Source organism: Pseudopodoces humilis, chromosome 2 (genome assembly GCF_049639895.1).
Source record: "Pseudopodoces humilis isolate 2021_Gansu_Grassland_sample_001 chromosome 2, ASM4963989v1, whole genome shotgun sequence".
In the NCBI taxonomy this organism is placed as follows: Eukaryota; Metazoa; Chordata; class Aves; order Passeriformes; family Paridae; genus Pseudopodoces; species Pseudopodoces humilis.
The window spans coordinates 4236449-4252667 of record NC_142201.1 but is presented as its reverse complement, the minus strand read 5'-3'; the positions used below and the strand labels follow the sequence as shown (position 1 = coordinate 4252667).

Sequence of the window (16219 nt, the reverse complement as noted above, 5' to 3'; positions counted from 1 at the left end):
TTAACTCTTGAGTGTGGCTCAGCAAAAGTCTTAGAGGGGTACCAGCTAGAAGGAGTGTCCTTCTTGCCTGACTGTGCTTCTGAGGTGGTGTTTTTCTGTCTCCTTAGTTCTCTTTCATAGAACCCAGTGAGCTGAAGGCAAGGCAGCTCTCCTCTCCAGTGCTGGCCACCAAGATCGAAAAGGATCGCACTGTGATGCCCTGTGGGACTGTGGTCACCACTGTCACTGCTGTGAGAACCAAACCTCGTCTGGAAGGGAGATCATCCCCGCTGAGCACAGGTCAGCACGTCCAGATCTTCCTGTGTCCCCTCCTCGGGCACCAGGAGAGGCACTGGGGAGCAGGATGTCAGGAAAACGCCGTTTTCCAGAGCTCCCTGAGGTGTTGGAGTGGGGTTGTTGTTTGTATTCTCCAGAGTCAGGTTTTTAATTTTCTTACAAGAGGAACAGTTAATGTTTCTTTTAACACACGCTGTAAATCTTCACCGTGGCGTGATAACCTAGAAAGGCTGGGTTTTGGTGCGTGGTTTTTCACATGACAAATATATCAGAGGTTTGCTGATAACAAACCATCCTGTGCCTTCTAACCTTGCTCTGTATTATCATCTCTGATGAAGGTTGGTGTTACCTGGTGACAAAACACCTTTTTTTTCAGCATGTGCTCCAGGTTTTCCAGTTTTTCTTGGGAAAGTTATAAAAAGTAAAACCTGTGAACAGTCTTGGTGTGAAACATCACGAAGATCTGTGTTCTTTTAAACTCTTAAAGCAAATCTTATATTTAAGTGGGTGTTGTCTAATGTACTACAGCAGAATATTTGAAAACATTCTTTAATGTTTTAAACATTTAAAAATGTTTAAAAAAATTGTCACACTTTACTGGCCTTTTGGGGTCACTTTTACCACAGAACATGTGTTGAGAATTTCTGTTTAACAATTTTCTCAAACACTTCTGATTTGAACAAGCATAACTGGTATAATAAATTCTATATCTATAGAATTCTATAAATTCTCTCTATATATATAGATAGAAATATATATCTATATCTGTATAAATATCTATAGATATTATATTTTATATATATTCTATCTATATATGTTATATATATTCTATATATATAGATAATAGATAATTATAGATACCTATATATAATGAGAATATATCTGTACATACATACAGATATATGTATAATAAATAGTATAATAAATAAAAAATGTCTTAAGCAGTTCAAATAACCAAAAAACTTGATCCTCAGATTCTCCTGTGAAAACTCCAGTTAAAGTAAAGGTGACTGAAAAGGATTTCACTGTTGAAGCCCTCCATTCTCATGGTGCTCCAGTCAGCAAAACTTTGTCATCTTCAGATACAGGTAATAACAATGTTGGGAGCTGCCAAGGAGAACATGTCCCTGTTCTGCACAGATGTGGGATTAATGTGATCCTGTGAAAATGACAGCCAACCCTGTGGCTGCTGCCTGTCAGCAGCACTGGGGTGTTTATGTTACAAAGCACTGTGGTTTGGGGTATGGCAGCCTTGCAGTGAAAGTCTGGTTTTAATTGGCAATTTAAATTGCTGGTTTTGAGTAAATAACAATGAGCTGTGGTTTGGAGAGGGGAGGAGACTGCAGAAAAGCCAAAAGTAAGTATTTCCTCTTACTTTTGAATGAACGTTGTCTCCTTTCATAAAGGCATGGGAGATGCTGCACTAAATTAAAACCCTGTGACATGAACCTCTTAAGTCCCCTGTGTCTGAAGAGAAGGCAGAGGCTGAACTGATGTAAGGAAGGCTCAGTTCTCTTCCTAGCCCTGCCACTGGGTCTTGCTCTTTTTTGGTCTTGCTCTGCCCATTTTTCCACCTTCCTGAGTCACCTGGATACAGCTGAAGTTCCTTCCGAGTGTCAGGTGACTTTGACAATAATTACAAATTCCCTTTGAATTGTCTATAAACCTGATGCTGTCCCTGGGGAATTTACCTTTTCAAGTTGCAGCTGTAAATCCTCAGCTCATTTTTCAGTCCTTTGTGTGGTCACTTTTCAGTGGCTCTGTGGGCAAGAGCAGTGACAGATGTGACCCTGTGTGGCTGCCAGTGGCACCTGGTGTGGAGTTCACTTGGTTTGTACAGGTCTGAGTGGGGAATGGACAATCTGGACATGATCTGGGCTGCTCCTGGCACAGTCAGGGGGTTTCTGAGAGACACAAACCTATTGGCCAGCAAATATTGGGAAGGGCAAGAAGCAGTAACCATGAATAGCTGTAACAGCACTTGGATCTTTTCCTATCTCTAGGATAAGAAATTCTCTGATACCATGAAGCAGTGTGCTACATCAATTTGGGAAATGTTAAGATAGTGCAAGACTTCTGAGTTGACTCTAAGTGTTTATGTTATTAAAGACACAAAACACTGGAAAATTCACCTCGAGAAAGCGTATTCCGTATTGTTATGGACAATGTTTTTATTGGGAGTGCAGGGGGATTTCTGTGAAGTGTTTATACAGGAAGAATTACTCATTAGAACTAAAGCCAAGTGAAAGAAATACAAAGAAGCTTTTGGTATGGTAGTAACTTAGGTAAAAGTTGTTACAAATATCATGGCAAAATAACAGCAAGCACTCTGGAAATGCTGTGTCTTTGCCATAGTTCTGAGTCATGACAGCAATAAGAATTAATGCAGGGGATGGGGAGATGATAAAAATCAAGGTTTGAGATGAGTGTGCAGACATGCACACATATTCTTAGTTCTAGGCCTCACCTTTTATTGCATTACTGTCACAGTAACAAAAGGCACTGCTCAATTTAGTTAACACTGGTGCTATTCCTGCCTCTGTTCTTTTTGTTGTTGTTGTTGTTAAAACTCATGCCAGAAAAGTCTACCTCAGGCAATTAAACATGGGGATTTTTGTCTTGTTGCCTTATTTGTTCCTGAGCTTGATGAATTTGATCAATGTGTATTTTTGTCCTAGATGCCAGAAAGGGCCATGCTTAAAAATAAACTTGTGTTTGTCACTAAAGAGCATTTTGTACAGAAGATTCTATATTCCTGTGGTTTGAGGGGAAAAGGGGTGGACTTTACAGGATGTGGAGGCAGCTACTTTGCCTTCCCCATCCTATCACAGTGCCATAGCAAAACTGGAAATGCTGAGCAGGGAGGTCTGGAAAAGGAACAAATTAACAAAAAAAGGTACCTGAGGAAGTAGCATCATGTAGCCAGCCTTGTTAGAACTATGGTTCTTCATGACTGTGATAACTCTTGATGTCCCCACTGTCGCCACAGGGTAGCAATGCACTGAAATAATGGCACATTTTGTCCCTGCTTCTCATGGAAAGGGTTTGTAAGTGCCAGTTTTGGTACCTTTTCTCCAAAAATGAGTGACAGGAGGGAAAGACAGGACCTGATTGCTGGGTGGTGAATTGGAAAGTTTACAGTCTTTATGCTATTTCTGTGAATTTTAGTTCAAGGACAAACTCTGCTCTGTTTTTTCCTGTTTTTCCTTCTCTGAAATGATCCTTTCTTTTCAGAGCTGCTGGTACTGAACGGCACCGACCCTGTGGCAGAAGCGGCCATTCGGCAGCTGAGCGAGTCTGCAAAGCAGAAGCTGAAGTCTCCTCGAAAGAAAAGCACCATTATCATATCAGGGGTGTCCAAGGTAGAGCAGAAAACAGCACTTAGAGTTAATGCTTAGTTCTGTAAAGCCTTTTCTGCAACGTTAACATGGCTTCTGCTGCCCCTGCAGAATCCAGTTTGGTGTGCCAGGTGGTTTCTGTGATTGTTTCAAGTTAATCCAAATCAGGGTGTTTGGTTGTGATTGTTAGATTTGACAGCCTGACTAAGATGCACGGTGTCCTTGGATAGAAGTGGTGTTAGGGATTTGGGAAAATCAATTTAGGAAAGAAGAGAGGATAATCCTTCTCTTTCACCCATGTAGGGAAGATGCACTGAAAAGGTATGAAAGATTTTTCTGCTTTTTTTCAAAGCTGTTAAAGCCCTCTGAAAAACTTGTGGTTCTCTGGTCTCTGTTCCAGAGGGAGGGCAGACAGTGAGACATGATGAAATGCTTTCATGTTAATTTTCTTAAAAGGACCAAAAGATTCTCTCTGTATGCTGTCACTCCACTACAGCAGCACGTACAGGGGAGTCCTGTTATTTGTCATGGGGCCAGGGATAGGTGGAAGGCATTTACTTAATTGCTTTTTTCACCCATTTGGCCTTTGCCACATGATTAAAACTTTGCTAAATGCTCCTCTCTTTTAGTAGAGCTAAGGAAGCTTCAGGTGGCTTGCTGCCCATCCTGAGCAACACAAGTGTAGAGTTCAAATAACTTGCAGGGAGGTTTGTTCTTCTCCAGCAGGATGACTTGTGTTAGTGTTGTCTCTTATTTCCACTGGGCAGACCTCTTTATCTCAGGACAGTGAAGCTTCACTGATGATGGACTATGCTGCAGCCATGGACAGCTCCTGCAGGGAAGCAGATCCACCCTCTGTGCAAGAAGCTGTTGCAAAGATCACCCCTGATGAAAAGCAGTCACTGGGTGCTTCAGAACGAGACCCTGGTACCGACCCACAGCAAAGCACCCACAAGGCCTGGGGTTTGGAGAATGGCAGCCAGCAGTGGGACACCAGCACACTCTTAGACCAGACCTCTGAAGAAATATCTGGGAGTTCATTAAGTGTTTCAGAAACTGGCAGCATGAAAAAATCTAAAGGTACATGATCCTCACTTCCACTTCAGTAACTGCTTTCTCTACGTAATTGGCTGTAGTAGTTCATCCTTTCTTACTGATTTTTTTGTCCTTCATACTCTTTGTGATCATGGTGTTAGTTGAAGCTGTTTTACTTGCAGCTCTCTGAGCCAGCTCGGGCTTTCTTACCCTCCCCTCCCTGAGGAAACAGCTCACCCTTAGAAGCTGGCAGTTCATTACACCCAACTCAGTTATTGGGGAGAGAAATCACTAGTCACATTATCAATTCCTCAAGGAAAACTGCGTCCTTGTAACCCAAGACTTGCCCTGTATTGGCAGCCCCATTACCAAGGTGAAGATGGCAGGGATCTACAGTTGCTTTTCAATACATTCCTCTTCCTCCTTCACATGTCTGAGCACAAGGCTCCCCTGCCTTCACTAAAGTGTTCAGGGAAGCACCACAGCTGAAGCAGAAACTGCCTGGTGAACAGATTCCCCCCATTCCACTCATTTTATTAATGCATAATTTGCTGAAGAAAATGGAATAAAAGTTAATTTAATAAGTAAATAAGGCGTCATCATTTTGCTTAGGTAGTTACACACCTGAATAGCTTCAGTTTGAAAATGTCTTAAGAGTTCTTTGTGTTTCCTTGGTAAATCCAGTAACCTCTGAGCACTGGTTTGTGGTAAACACAGAGGTTATTAGGAAGTCTTAGAAAAGGCCCAGTGCAGTGGACTGTGCTTTTCACTTATATCCATCCCTCTCTGCTTTCTTATTTTCTGTCCTTTCCTCGCCCAGAGATCCTGGGGAATGGCTCACAACAAAACCTCCCTATTTGACTGGGTTATTCCCCCCCTCACTCACAGGGCAGACACTGGAGCTCTTTGTCAGGACCCTCCCTTAGAGCACGGAGTCCTTTTCCCACAGCTGCACATGAGAGATCAGCAGGGCACAGCAACAATCCCTGTCACACACATGCTCGGGCACTGCCGAGTCCTGGCTGTGTTTGGGGCGAGGGGAGTGGGTTAGTTGTCACGGGATTTGGCTCATTTTGGAGCCTGGAAAAGTTTAGGAAGCTGTGTGAGAAACTGCAAAACCTCTGGACTCTTCTTCAACACGTTATTCTAAAGCAAGCAAGTGGATGTTTGTATGTGGGTGGTTGTCTAGTTTTGGGTTTCCCTGTGCAAAGAATTGAGGCTTCTAGAGATCCTTTTCACACAATTCGGTATAAGACTGCAAAAAAACTGCAAAATATCTCTGACAGAGTTATATCATCTTGAAAAAATACTTGAAAAAAACTGGCTCACATCCCTTTCATTATACACAGATGTCTTTGTGGAAGTCTTGAATCTCTGCTTTGTCACAGCTGAGTAGCTTTTATGGAGTAAGATGGGAAAACGTTTCAACCCCCCTGCCTTCAGTGAGCTGTGAATAGTTGAAGGCTTCTGTTTGTCAAATGCTTTCCCTTAAAAAAAAAACAAACAACAGAAAAACCCCACCACAAATAAAACCGCAAATGCAACAACAAAAAAACCCAAATGCAGTAAAAAACCCAAACAAAACCTCTTCTGCTCTGAAAAGCCTTTTGTGTGTGTTAATGTCTTAAAGTTAGGACTTCTTTGGTTTTTTTACTCTTGCATATTTTTGTTTGTTTGGGTTTTAACCTTTTTGACTTCCTCTTTCTTACCCATTCCCTTTTATAACTTAAGATGACTACTATGCCAGCCAGAATTAATTACCTACACAGTAAGTTATTTTGGTCTCTTTTTTTATCCCTAAGAAAATGTAGCTTTACAATGAGACACTCATTGTAAAAACTGAAGCGAAAATTAGTTTGGCACCCATTTTCTTCTTCCCTCATCCATTCCTTTTCTCCTTCCAAAATTACCTTCCTTTGCTCAGGTGTTTTAGCAGACCAGTCTGCTGTGACAAATCATCCTTCTGGTGGTTGTGCTGTCCAGGAGGGTCACAGAGAGGGCAGCAAAGAAGGCTTGGAGGGATGCTCTGCATTCCTAATCTCTCTCCATCCATGCCCATTGCTGTAGTATCTGGTAATCAAAATCCGCTCATGCAAACCATGTGTGACCCCATAACTGGATATACATACAAACTAAACTTATTTTAACACTTGCTGCTTAGGCATTTTTAGATAAAGCTTTTCTAGCCTAACTTACAGAGCTACCACAATCTCAGCAGGTATTTACAAAATCAGCAGCTTTTTACAAAACCCACCTGAATGAAAACTGTTTTGGAAGTTGGGAAGGAATGGAAAGCAATCTCTATCATATCCTTGTAGATGTAGAAGGAAATCTTCCTCCATTAGCACCAGTGAAATTCAGAAGTGATCCCACCCCCATGAGCACTTTCAGAACACCCCACATTGGTGCAGTGAGCTCTTGCAGTGCTCTCTGCTCATCTCCTGGTGCTGGGGGCAGGGCTGCCACATGGGTCCTGTTGAACTGGAGGCATAAGCATGCAAACAGCACATGAGCCAGCACATAAAGCAGCACAAGCACTGCCAGGCTCCTGCCCTGCCCTGCCTCCTCCCAGGGCTGCATGTCTCCACAGCAGGCAGAGCCACTGGCAGGCAGCACGCTGCAGACTGGCTGCAGACTGCTGGGCATGCAGCAAGCTTCCAGGCAGCAGACACTGAACCCCAGGGAGCTCTCGTCTCGGGGGGCTGCTGCTTGTGCTGAGCCTGTGCTGCTCGCAGGGAAGCGCTGCCCACGGCTTTTCAGCTGCATGGAGTTGTCCCAGGCACAATTTTTGGAGCATTCTTAGTTGGGTGCTGGTTCCTGGTGTAGAAAATCAGTCTGAATGAGAGAGGGGATGGGACTAAAAATCTGTTTAGGGTTAAAAGCTTGTGTCCCAGTGCTACTGGCATGGCTGCAGGTGCCAGGGCTGCTGGGCAGAACAGCTGCCTGCTCAAACAGGAGCTGCACAGCATCCCCCCAGCCTCTGCACATCAACAACTCTCAGCGTCCTGGGGTGGAACACTGCTTCTTTTGTGCTGCTGACAACAGCTTGAAGTGGTAGTGCCTTGCCAGAAAGATCAATCAGAGGCTGATGGGAGAGCAGTCGAGATTCAAATCCGCAAGTTCTGGTTGCTTTCAACTGATTTCTGCTTCCCATCCCATTGTGCCCTGTGAGGAGAGCCTCAGCAGCTGCCAGAAAAAACATGCTTGAATATCCTCCCAGGTGCTGAGTGCTTAGCCCTTAAAGTACACAGTAATAAACCCAAGTACATGTTTGTGACTGCTCTGGTGTGTACAAAGCAGCATCTGGCTGCCATGAAATACCTGTTCTGCAGCTGTCACTGTGTGCAATGTGACACAGAGGCCTTGTCAGGTCCTCAGGGGACAAACTATTAATTCTAGCTCTGGCTAGAAAATGAAAGAGCTGCACTGTGTGTTGCTTTTTGTGTCTGTTTGCAGTGGGAGGAAAAGCAGAATCAGGACCATGACAGGAATTAATAGCTGAACTGAGAAAGGATCAGGAAAGCTGAAAGTGGTGCAGGGAGGAGGGGTGGAAGCTTTGCCAGAGATGTGACTGTCCCTGCATCCAAGTCTGACTGCCAGAAGCTCCTGTGCTGGCTTGTCACCTGGGTCCTCCTCTGTTCAAACGGGCTCCTACCAATTCCATACAGAACTGATGCTATTTTAACACAGAGCTGATGTCCCAAACAGGCTGAGTGCTGCTGGTAGCCTGGAGCAGTGTCCCTGCCAGCTGCACACCAGGCACACGGGCACACATGGAGAGGGAGGGTGGAATTTGGCAGAATGGCTGCAAGAACAGCCCAAGCTTGCAAAGAGAGGAGTAGTGATAGCTGCTGTTGGCAGCATGAGTCCCTGGTGAGATGACAGCTGCAATTGCCTTGGCTGCATGCTGGGTTTGACATGGGGTCAAAGGAAGGAACACGGCAAAATAAAGCAACTTAATTTACCGCAGAAGGGATTTGGGCAGACTTCTGAACCTGTTGGAAGCAGATGTAATATTATTTTTAATCTGCTTGAAGTGTATTGCTATTCCTAACAGGGTTTTAGAATAGCAAATGCTTTGTGAGTGTTACTCTGGGTGGTGCAGCTGAATTTGTATAGAACACCTGCTGCCTGGCTTGTACAGAACCACTGCACACATGTTTACTGCCAGGTATTCTTGTCCTGCGCCTCAAATTAAAGTTTGCTTCATGTGGTGCCTCACAGGCTGATCTTCACCTCCTTTGATCTCTGAAACAACAAAGAGTAACATTATTTCCTCTCTTTCATTCTTTTTATAAAATCCTTTCTACTTTACCGGTTGGGAAGATTGGATGCGCCTCTTTGACACGTGAGAGCCCTGGGCACAACCCCCAGCTGTGCATGTGTGTATGACCACTAGCGTGGCCTCCAGAAGAGCATTTGGAGCTAAGTGTAAAGAAAGAGACTTAAATCAGAGGATCAGCTTTTCTAGCTCGTGCTGCAGTTAAAGCTGATTTTCAGGAGGACAGCAGCCTGTTCTGTCTAAAGTGTCCTGCACCTTTTCCTTCCACAGGTGGGATTTTGAAGAAAAGCGCGAAGCTGTTTTTCCGCCGGCAGCATCACCAGAAGGACCCAGGAATGAGCCAGTCCCACAATGACCTGGTGTTCCTGCAGCAGCCTCTGTCAGAGGAGAGCCGCAAGAAGGGGGGGACACTCTCACGAATTCTGAGCAAGAAGCTCCTTTCCAGGAACAAGAGCAAAAGCAAACTGAACGGTGCCTCGGGAGAGCCGTACCTATAAACCCAAACCCCCTCCGATGGGATACCTGCTCACCAGCTGAGCACTTGTTTACAGAGCAGTACTAGAGAATACAAATATGGCTGATGACTTGCATAAAAGGATGTTCACTATTAACAGTGGGTTTTTTTTGGTTTATTATTCCAAAACGCTTCTTCTTTCTGATGATGAAGTCGCTCCTCTGAATACGAGCAGTGCCGAATGTGTCCTGACAGCTTTTGGAGGAGCATGTGGTTTCTTGTTGAAGAGGAGGGAGGATGGGGAATGGTGGAAGTGGTGACCAAGAAGGCACCTGATGTCCTGGGGTGCACTGGGAAGAGCATTTCCAGCAGGTAATGCCCCTGTGCCCAGCCCTGGAGGCACCTCTGGGCTGCTGTGTCCAGCCCTGGCTCCTCAGCACAGCAGGGACAGGAGCTCCTGGAGCTGAGGAAGGGCCTGGAGCATCTCCGTGCCCAGGAAAGGCTGAGGGAGCTGGGGCTGCTCAGCCTGGAGAGGAGCCCCAGCTGAGAGGGGCCTCAGACCTGGCTGTCCCTGGATGTCCCTGGCTGTCCCTGGGGTGTCTCTGGCTGTCCCTGTCCATCCCTGTCCATCCCTGGCTGTCCCTGTCCATCCCTGTCCATCCCTGTCCATCCCTGGCTGTCCCTGTCCATCCCTGGCTGTCCCTGTCCATCCCTGGCTGTCCCTGGGTGCAGGAGGGGCAGAGCAGGCCCAGGCTCTGCTCCAGGCCCAGCAATGGCACCAGAGCCACGGGCAGGGGCTGAGCCCAGCAATTCCCCCTGCACAGGAGGCACAACTTGTGCCCTGGGCAGTGCCCAGCCCTGAGCAGAGAGCAGAGAGGGGCTGGAGTCTCCTCCTGGGGATATTGCAGAGCCCTCTGGACACAGCCCTGTGCCCGCTGCTCTGGGATGGCCCTGCTGGAGCAGGGAGCTGGCACCAGTGACCCCACTGTGGCTTCCAGGCTGACCCATCCTGCAGGGAGGACCACAATGTGACCACTTGATTGACATCAATAGGAAACTCAGAATTGAAACATCACACCCAGTTCATGCCACTGAACCTCTACAGAGCGAGAAGACCCCACTGCGCTCCCTCACTGCAGCCTGCAACATTAGCAACTGATTTTTCTAGTCAGACTGAAAAGGGGGAAAAAGAGGCCCAGATCCAGTTTGTGTTGTAGTTTGGAAGCGGGTGAGTGTTCAGAAGCAGAAGGAAAATGCTGACTCAGATATCCTACTGTAATAACTGTAGCCTGCTTTAATCACTGCTCAGCCCCTGTAGGTGGAGAGATGCCTTTGACATTAGCCATAAATCAATAAATTATGCAAATACCAGTACTAGCATATTGTTTCATGTTCTGCTTAAAAGGAGTTATGCTTAAAAAAATAGAATTTGGTGTTTTATTTTAAAAACCTACTTGAAGCTACTTGCAAACATAGTATTTGCAAAATCTTACATGTAGCTTTTCTTCCCTGTGTGAGAAGCCGTATTGCTGATGCAAAAACTCATCTTAGGGGCTCTAATTCCTTCTCCCAAGTGCTTGTTAGATAAATACATAAACCATCATATCAAATGCAAAGCTAGAGCAGTAAATGGTGAATAGAGCATAGTCAACCTTACAGTGCTTTTCATTGGAAAGCTTGTCTCACTTGCCAAACACTTACTGAGATCTTAAAATACAGTTGTGAAGAAAGCTTTTGAAAAAATATTAATTCCCCTAGTTCAGGTTCTAGATCTACCAGTGTTGTCATGTGCTGAGTGGTTGGTTGGTCAGATGAATTTTTTAACCTTTCCTTGCTAAATATTTCAGCTGCCTCCTTTAGTCTAAAATGAAAAACTGATGGGAGTAAAGGCACAGTTCTCATTTTGGCTATGAAGAAGAGTAAAATGTCAGTATTTCACAGGTACCATTTTTCATGCTTTACCTGTACTTTTCCATCATCGACATTCCTGCTGAGGACAAAGGACTAAGCCTGTTCTCTTCACCCAAGAAAAACATCCATTCATTCCAACTAAATTACTGAAGTGAATGGATGATAGACCTTGTGCCTGCTTCGCCAACAGTGATTTTTTGTCCCTGGCCCCTTTCCTCCCTTTAAGCTGTCCAACACTTTGGCAGATATTTGTGCTTTCAACTTAAAGCATTCATCTAAAATAGAAAGTTAATGAAGACTAGAAATACATTTCAAATTTCAAATTTTGAAGGACTCAAGGTTCTCTGGTAATATCAAAGTAGAGAGGTTTGGTTTATTTTTTACCAAGAAAATATTGGAACTGAACTGTCAAAATATTTTAACTATTTAAAAATACTGTTTATGTGTAACCTCCTAAGATCACTGTGGTAGTACAGTAGACCAGACTATCAAATAGTTGTACGTTTAAGCATGCTGCTTGTTATGAGAACACTTGAAGGCATTTTAATGTTCTGTATTTTGAAAACTGGGTACAAATGGATCTTCTGGAGCTGTATTGTGCTTAGAAATCCCAGTTCAGTAATACAGGTTTGTCCAGCCTGAATGTGCCTGAACAGTTTTGTTTATTTCTAATTGAAAACAAAGTAGAAATTTTGTTTCTTCATGATGTGAGCCCATGACTAAAACCCCTGATGCCATGTTGCCTCAAGAGACACTTCTTCTCTTGATTTTACCAGGAACTCCCTGTGCTATAGGGCAGGATGGGGGCCAAGTCCCTGCCATTTTTTAATGCTCAGTCTTTGTGGCTGAAGGATAAAACTACAAATTCAAGAAATCTGAATGAAATTGAGCTCTGTGGGTAGCACATCCATACACAAAAAACAAAGAGCTGTGGAATTGGGAATGTAGAGGCAGCACATAACATTACTTGAAATCTTCATAAATTACTGAGCTGGGATTTTAATTTACAGAAGCTTTAGCATGTACTGTAGAACAGGGTAAATAACACTGAGTAACTTGCAGGATACAGCACTAGGATTTGCTTGTAACTTACCCCAGAGAATGGATACACATGAAAAAAGTGTTTCATCTTAAGGTCTTGATGATCACTTGAATGCTTGTCTTGATGGTGGGAATGAAGAACATTCTTTACAGCAAACTGTGTGAAGGTTTGGGCTCACATGTGTTGAGAAGGAATTCTTCAGATGAGGAGGGCAAGGCGTTTGGTGTAAAAAGGGAATCTGTTTTATTTGCCTTCACTCCTCAGGAAAATAAACATTGTTTGGTTTGATGTTGGATCTCTGTATCTGGTGGCTGTATTCCTCACCTCTTCTTACTCCTCTGCAAATAATTTATGTCCTGCTGTAAGAACAAGCTAAGGCACTAAACAGAAAGGGACAATTGAGCTGTTCAGTTGTGACAACCCCAAAGACCCACAGTAATGAATCCCATCCCCTCCTTAGGTTGTCATTTAAGATCAGGAGATCTGAGGATGTGCATTTTTTGTGTATTTGGGTCAGTATGATCCTCACAACTTGCAGGATCCACACTGCAGTTTTGGGTCAGAAAGACTGGATTTGTTTACTGGCACAAATAACAACATGATGTGTCCTGCACAGTTTTTGTGAAGGATGCCAGAGGGAATCACCTTCTGTGTTTTGTAATTTGATCCACTGTTCAGATGTCTAGTTATTAAAATTATAAAGAATTTGAGTAACAACCCACTAGAACAGTAGATAAAATTTTTACATGATATTATTACACTGAAAACTTCTTGTTTACTGCCTTGCAATTTAATGGCATCAGGACAGTATATTGGTAACAACCTGTGAAATATTCATTCCTTCTGTCCCTTTTCTCACACATTGTGTTTCTGGGTGTTCTGTACAGCAAAGAAAGCATGGTATTTATTTCATGAGGACTAAGAGATGAAGGCTTGTTTTTCTTTCTAAAGAATTTTTCTGTCCATACCTGCAACTTCTTAATTTGTGTTTGTAGTTTGTTTTGCTTTATGGTATTTAAACTTTAAATTTGCCTCAAAGGAGACAAGCCCTATCCTCACCAAGATTTGTCTTAGCTTTAGTGTGAATTTTGACTAAGTAAATAGTACAAGAATTACATTGCTCTTTGTAGATGAAAGCAATAAAACTACCTAATACCTCTAATGGGAATACAAGCTAAGTAACTTTCTTAAAGTGATTGAGATCCCTTTCAAAGTCACTCTAAAGAGGAGGGGAAGACTTTATCCCTAGGTCATTGGTATTTCATATCCTACTTGCCCCAGGTAGAATATTACAGTCATTTCACTCCTAACCATATATGAAACTTGGGAATCCAAGGCAGAAGGAATGCCAGGGTGGAAAAAAGTTCATTTTGAAAGTGAAATAGCTTTGCCAGACTTCTTAGACATAATGGACAGGTCATACACCGTGCAGGCTTAAATACTGGGTTTTATTCTTACGCTTTCTGACAGATTTTCCTTGCTCTTTCTTTGGGAGACAGGTTGGGGCTCCAGGCCATACAGACCTTGTATGGTCTTGCTCTTGAGAGGACTGGATTTATAATGCTGCTTTTTTGATGAAATTGGCTGGCAATTACACCAGTTTTAGGGATCAGTGGAATTTTACAGCATTTTACATCCTGGTACTGCATCTCCTTGCTGGTTCTGGGTGTTTTTCAAGTGAAAACTTTCTGCTATTTCTTGCAGAGTTCTGGTGTTCTTGATGTGTAAAACATCATAGGAAAAAAACATAGTTGAAAGCATTAAATGCTATCAAATGTGCTGGGGAAGCAAAATAAGAATCTTGCTCTTGTTTTAACACCTTTTTTAGGTCTGGGAGCTCTGGGTTACACAGAGCGTGGTAAGAGCTGGATTTTTCAGTTGAGTTTATTGCAGGCTTTGGTTTGGAGAGCTGAGGTTTGAGACAAGTGCTTATAGAATTAACTGTGCCATAGCTCCAGGCTAAGACATTCCTGTTGTGAGTGGGAACAGCTGACCTCATGCTCTGACCTCCACAGGACCTAAGTGGATTTATTCATGTGTTTAAAGTCAGCATATGCTTCTGCACATTGCTAAGCCTCAGCCTTGGTGACAAACAACTCCAGATTAATTATATAACAAGGGTGATTACTTTAAGTTAAGGGTGAATAATACCACTTCACTCAGGATATCCAAATTGCAACTATGCAAGGTGCTGGCATGGTGTGAAAATAGCTTGGAAGGATGATCTGAGGTCTTTCCAGTACAATAACTCTGTATTTCCCAATGATGTATTATGCTCTGTATTATTCCAGGTGGGGTAAAACTTTTTTTTTGTTTTTCCTAGCATCAACTGTCATAGTCACTTCTTCTGTGGTGTGTTTTTCTTCCTGTGCATACATAAACTCCAGTTGGTGCAATTATGGTATCTATGATGTACAGATTTATTATATCACTACAAAAACCTAAGAGGATTTTTTTAAAGAAGTAACTCCTGCTGTACATACAATAAAAGCCAATTGTCTCTGTGTGGTGTGCTGTCCTACATACCCGGGTGTAACAGATGGTTTTCTACTCTCCTTCACTAATTTGACCTGTTGCTTAACACAGACCATTTACCTGTTTGTTCAGGGGCAGAGTTCTTTCCTGATAACCCCAGCCTATCAGGCAGCCCCTTGTTGCTTGAGAAATCGCCTGAAACACAGATTGGGTAGGAAATCTAGTGCCAGAAGGAATTGTGGAGCTCACTGTGGTTACTTAGTTTTTTTTTTCTCTCAGTTATGTCATAATATCCTGAATTAGGGGGCAAAGGGAGAAGAGTGTTAGGGCCTGGATCCTATAGGGAAGACACCAGTACTGGAATGAGCACAGCTTGGGAATTAGGTTCTGTTGTGATTATTTTATTGAAAGGGTTATGTTATAAATCAGTTCTGCCACAAAGCCCTACCAGACTGAGGGGAAAAAACTCAACCCCAACATTAAAACCACCACAACAAAACACCCAACAAAATAAATAAAAGGCATTCACATGAAAATAGCCACAATAATGTTTCTATTTTCCTGCCAAAACTGAGGGCTGTACCCTCTTTTACAAGGAAATGTTACATTCCCTTACTGGGAGTTACTGCCCATATTTACATGCCTGTTTGTTTAATATTATTTAAGTGCTTAGCTCAAATTTCCTGATAGTCTCTTATTAACAAACCTTCATCCTTTTCCTCCCTGCTCTAATCTGTGGTGAGTTTTTTTACCTTGTATGATGCCAGTCCTGTGCATTAGCAAAAGTGACAAGACTTGTCAGAGGGAGAGCAGGAATGGATGTAGCTCCAAGTGTGGCACCAAACTCTTCCCTCCAGTTCATCATTCTTTATAAATATAAAGGATCTTTAATTTTTCATCTCTCTACCCAGGCGAGCCTGGCATAAGGTACAATTTCACAGTCTGAGGTTAATGCTGAAAAAAATATTTTTGGAGCTGCAGGATCCAGATTCATATGCATTGTAAATGTACAGATAACTATACTGAATTAATTTATACTTATTTTGAAAAAGTGAATGCACTGCAAGTAGGATAAACAGCTCTGGTTTGGTGGATGCTGGAGAAAACCAGGCAGAAATCCATGTGAGAGTGCACTGAGATATAAAGGGAAAATAACTAAAAGCAGACTGAACAAAAACTACCAGTCAGCTTCAGTCCTTGAAAAAGCAAATGATTTGTACATGCAGTTAGATGCTTAAAAAAAACTCCAGTTACTACTCCTGTAGTAATTTAAAACTGGTGAGTCATTTTGAAAGAAGAAATGGTTCTGTTAATCCTGAAATTAACACTGTTTTGCCAAGTACAATATTTTGAAAATTCAAATGCTGCCTTGTTTCAGTTTCCCCAAGCACCTGATGAGACAGCCA

At 43.1% G+C, this 16219-nt stretch overlaps 1 protein-coding gene across 1 annotated transcript in view; it reads left to right on the top strand.

Moving 5' to 3' along the window:
* The window catches only part of C2CD2 (C2 calcium dependent domain containing 2), a 37117-nt gene extending 22275 nt beyond the window's left edge, over positions 1–14842 (top strand). The window contains exons 10-14 of the mRNA XM_005526544.3: positions 108–279; positions 1251–1364; positions 3511–3638; positions 4382–4694; positions 9202–14842. Coding sequence (XP_005526601.2) covers positions 108–279; positions 1251–1364; positions 3511–3638; positions 4382–4694; positions 9202–9428 — 954 coding nt within the window. The 3' untranslated portion in view covers positions 9429–14842. The remainder of the gene's footprint in view (positions 1–107; positions 280–1250; positions 1365–3510; positions 3639–4381; positions 4695–9201) is intronic.
* The last annotated feature ends 1377 nt before the right edge of the window (positions 14843–16219 follow it).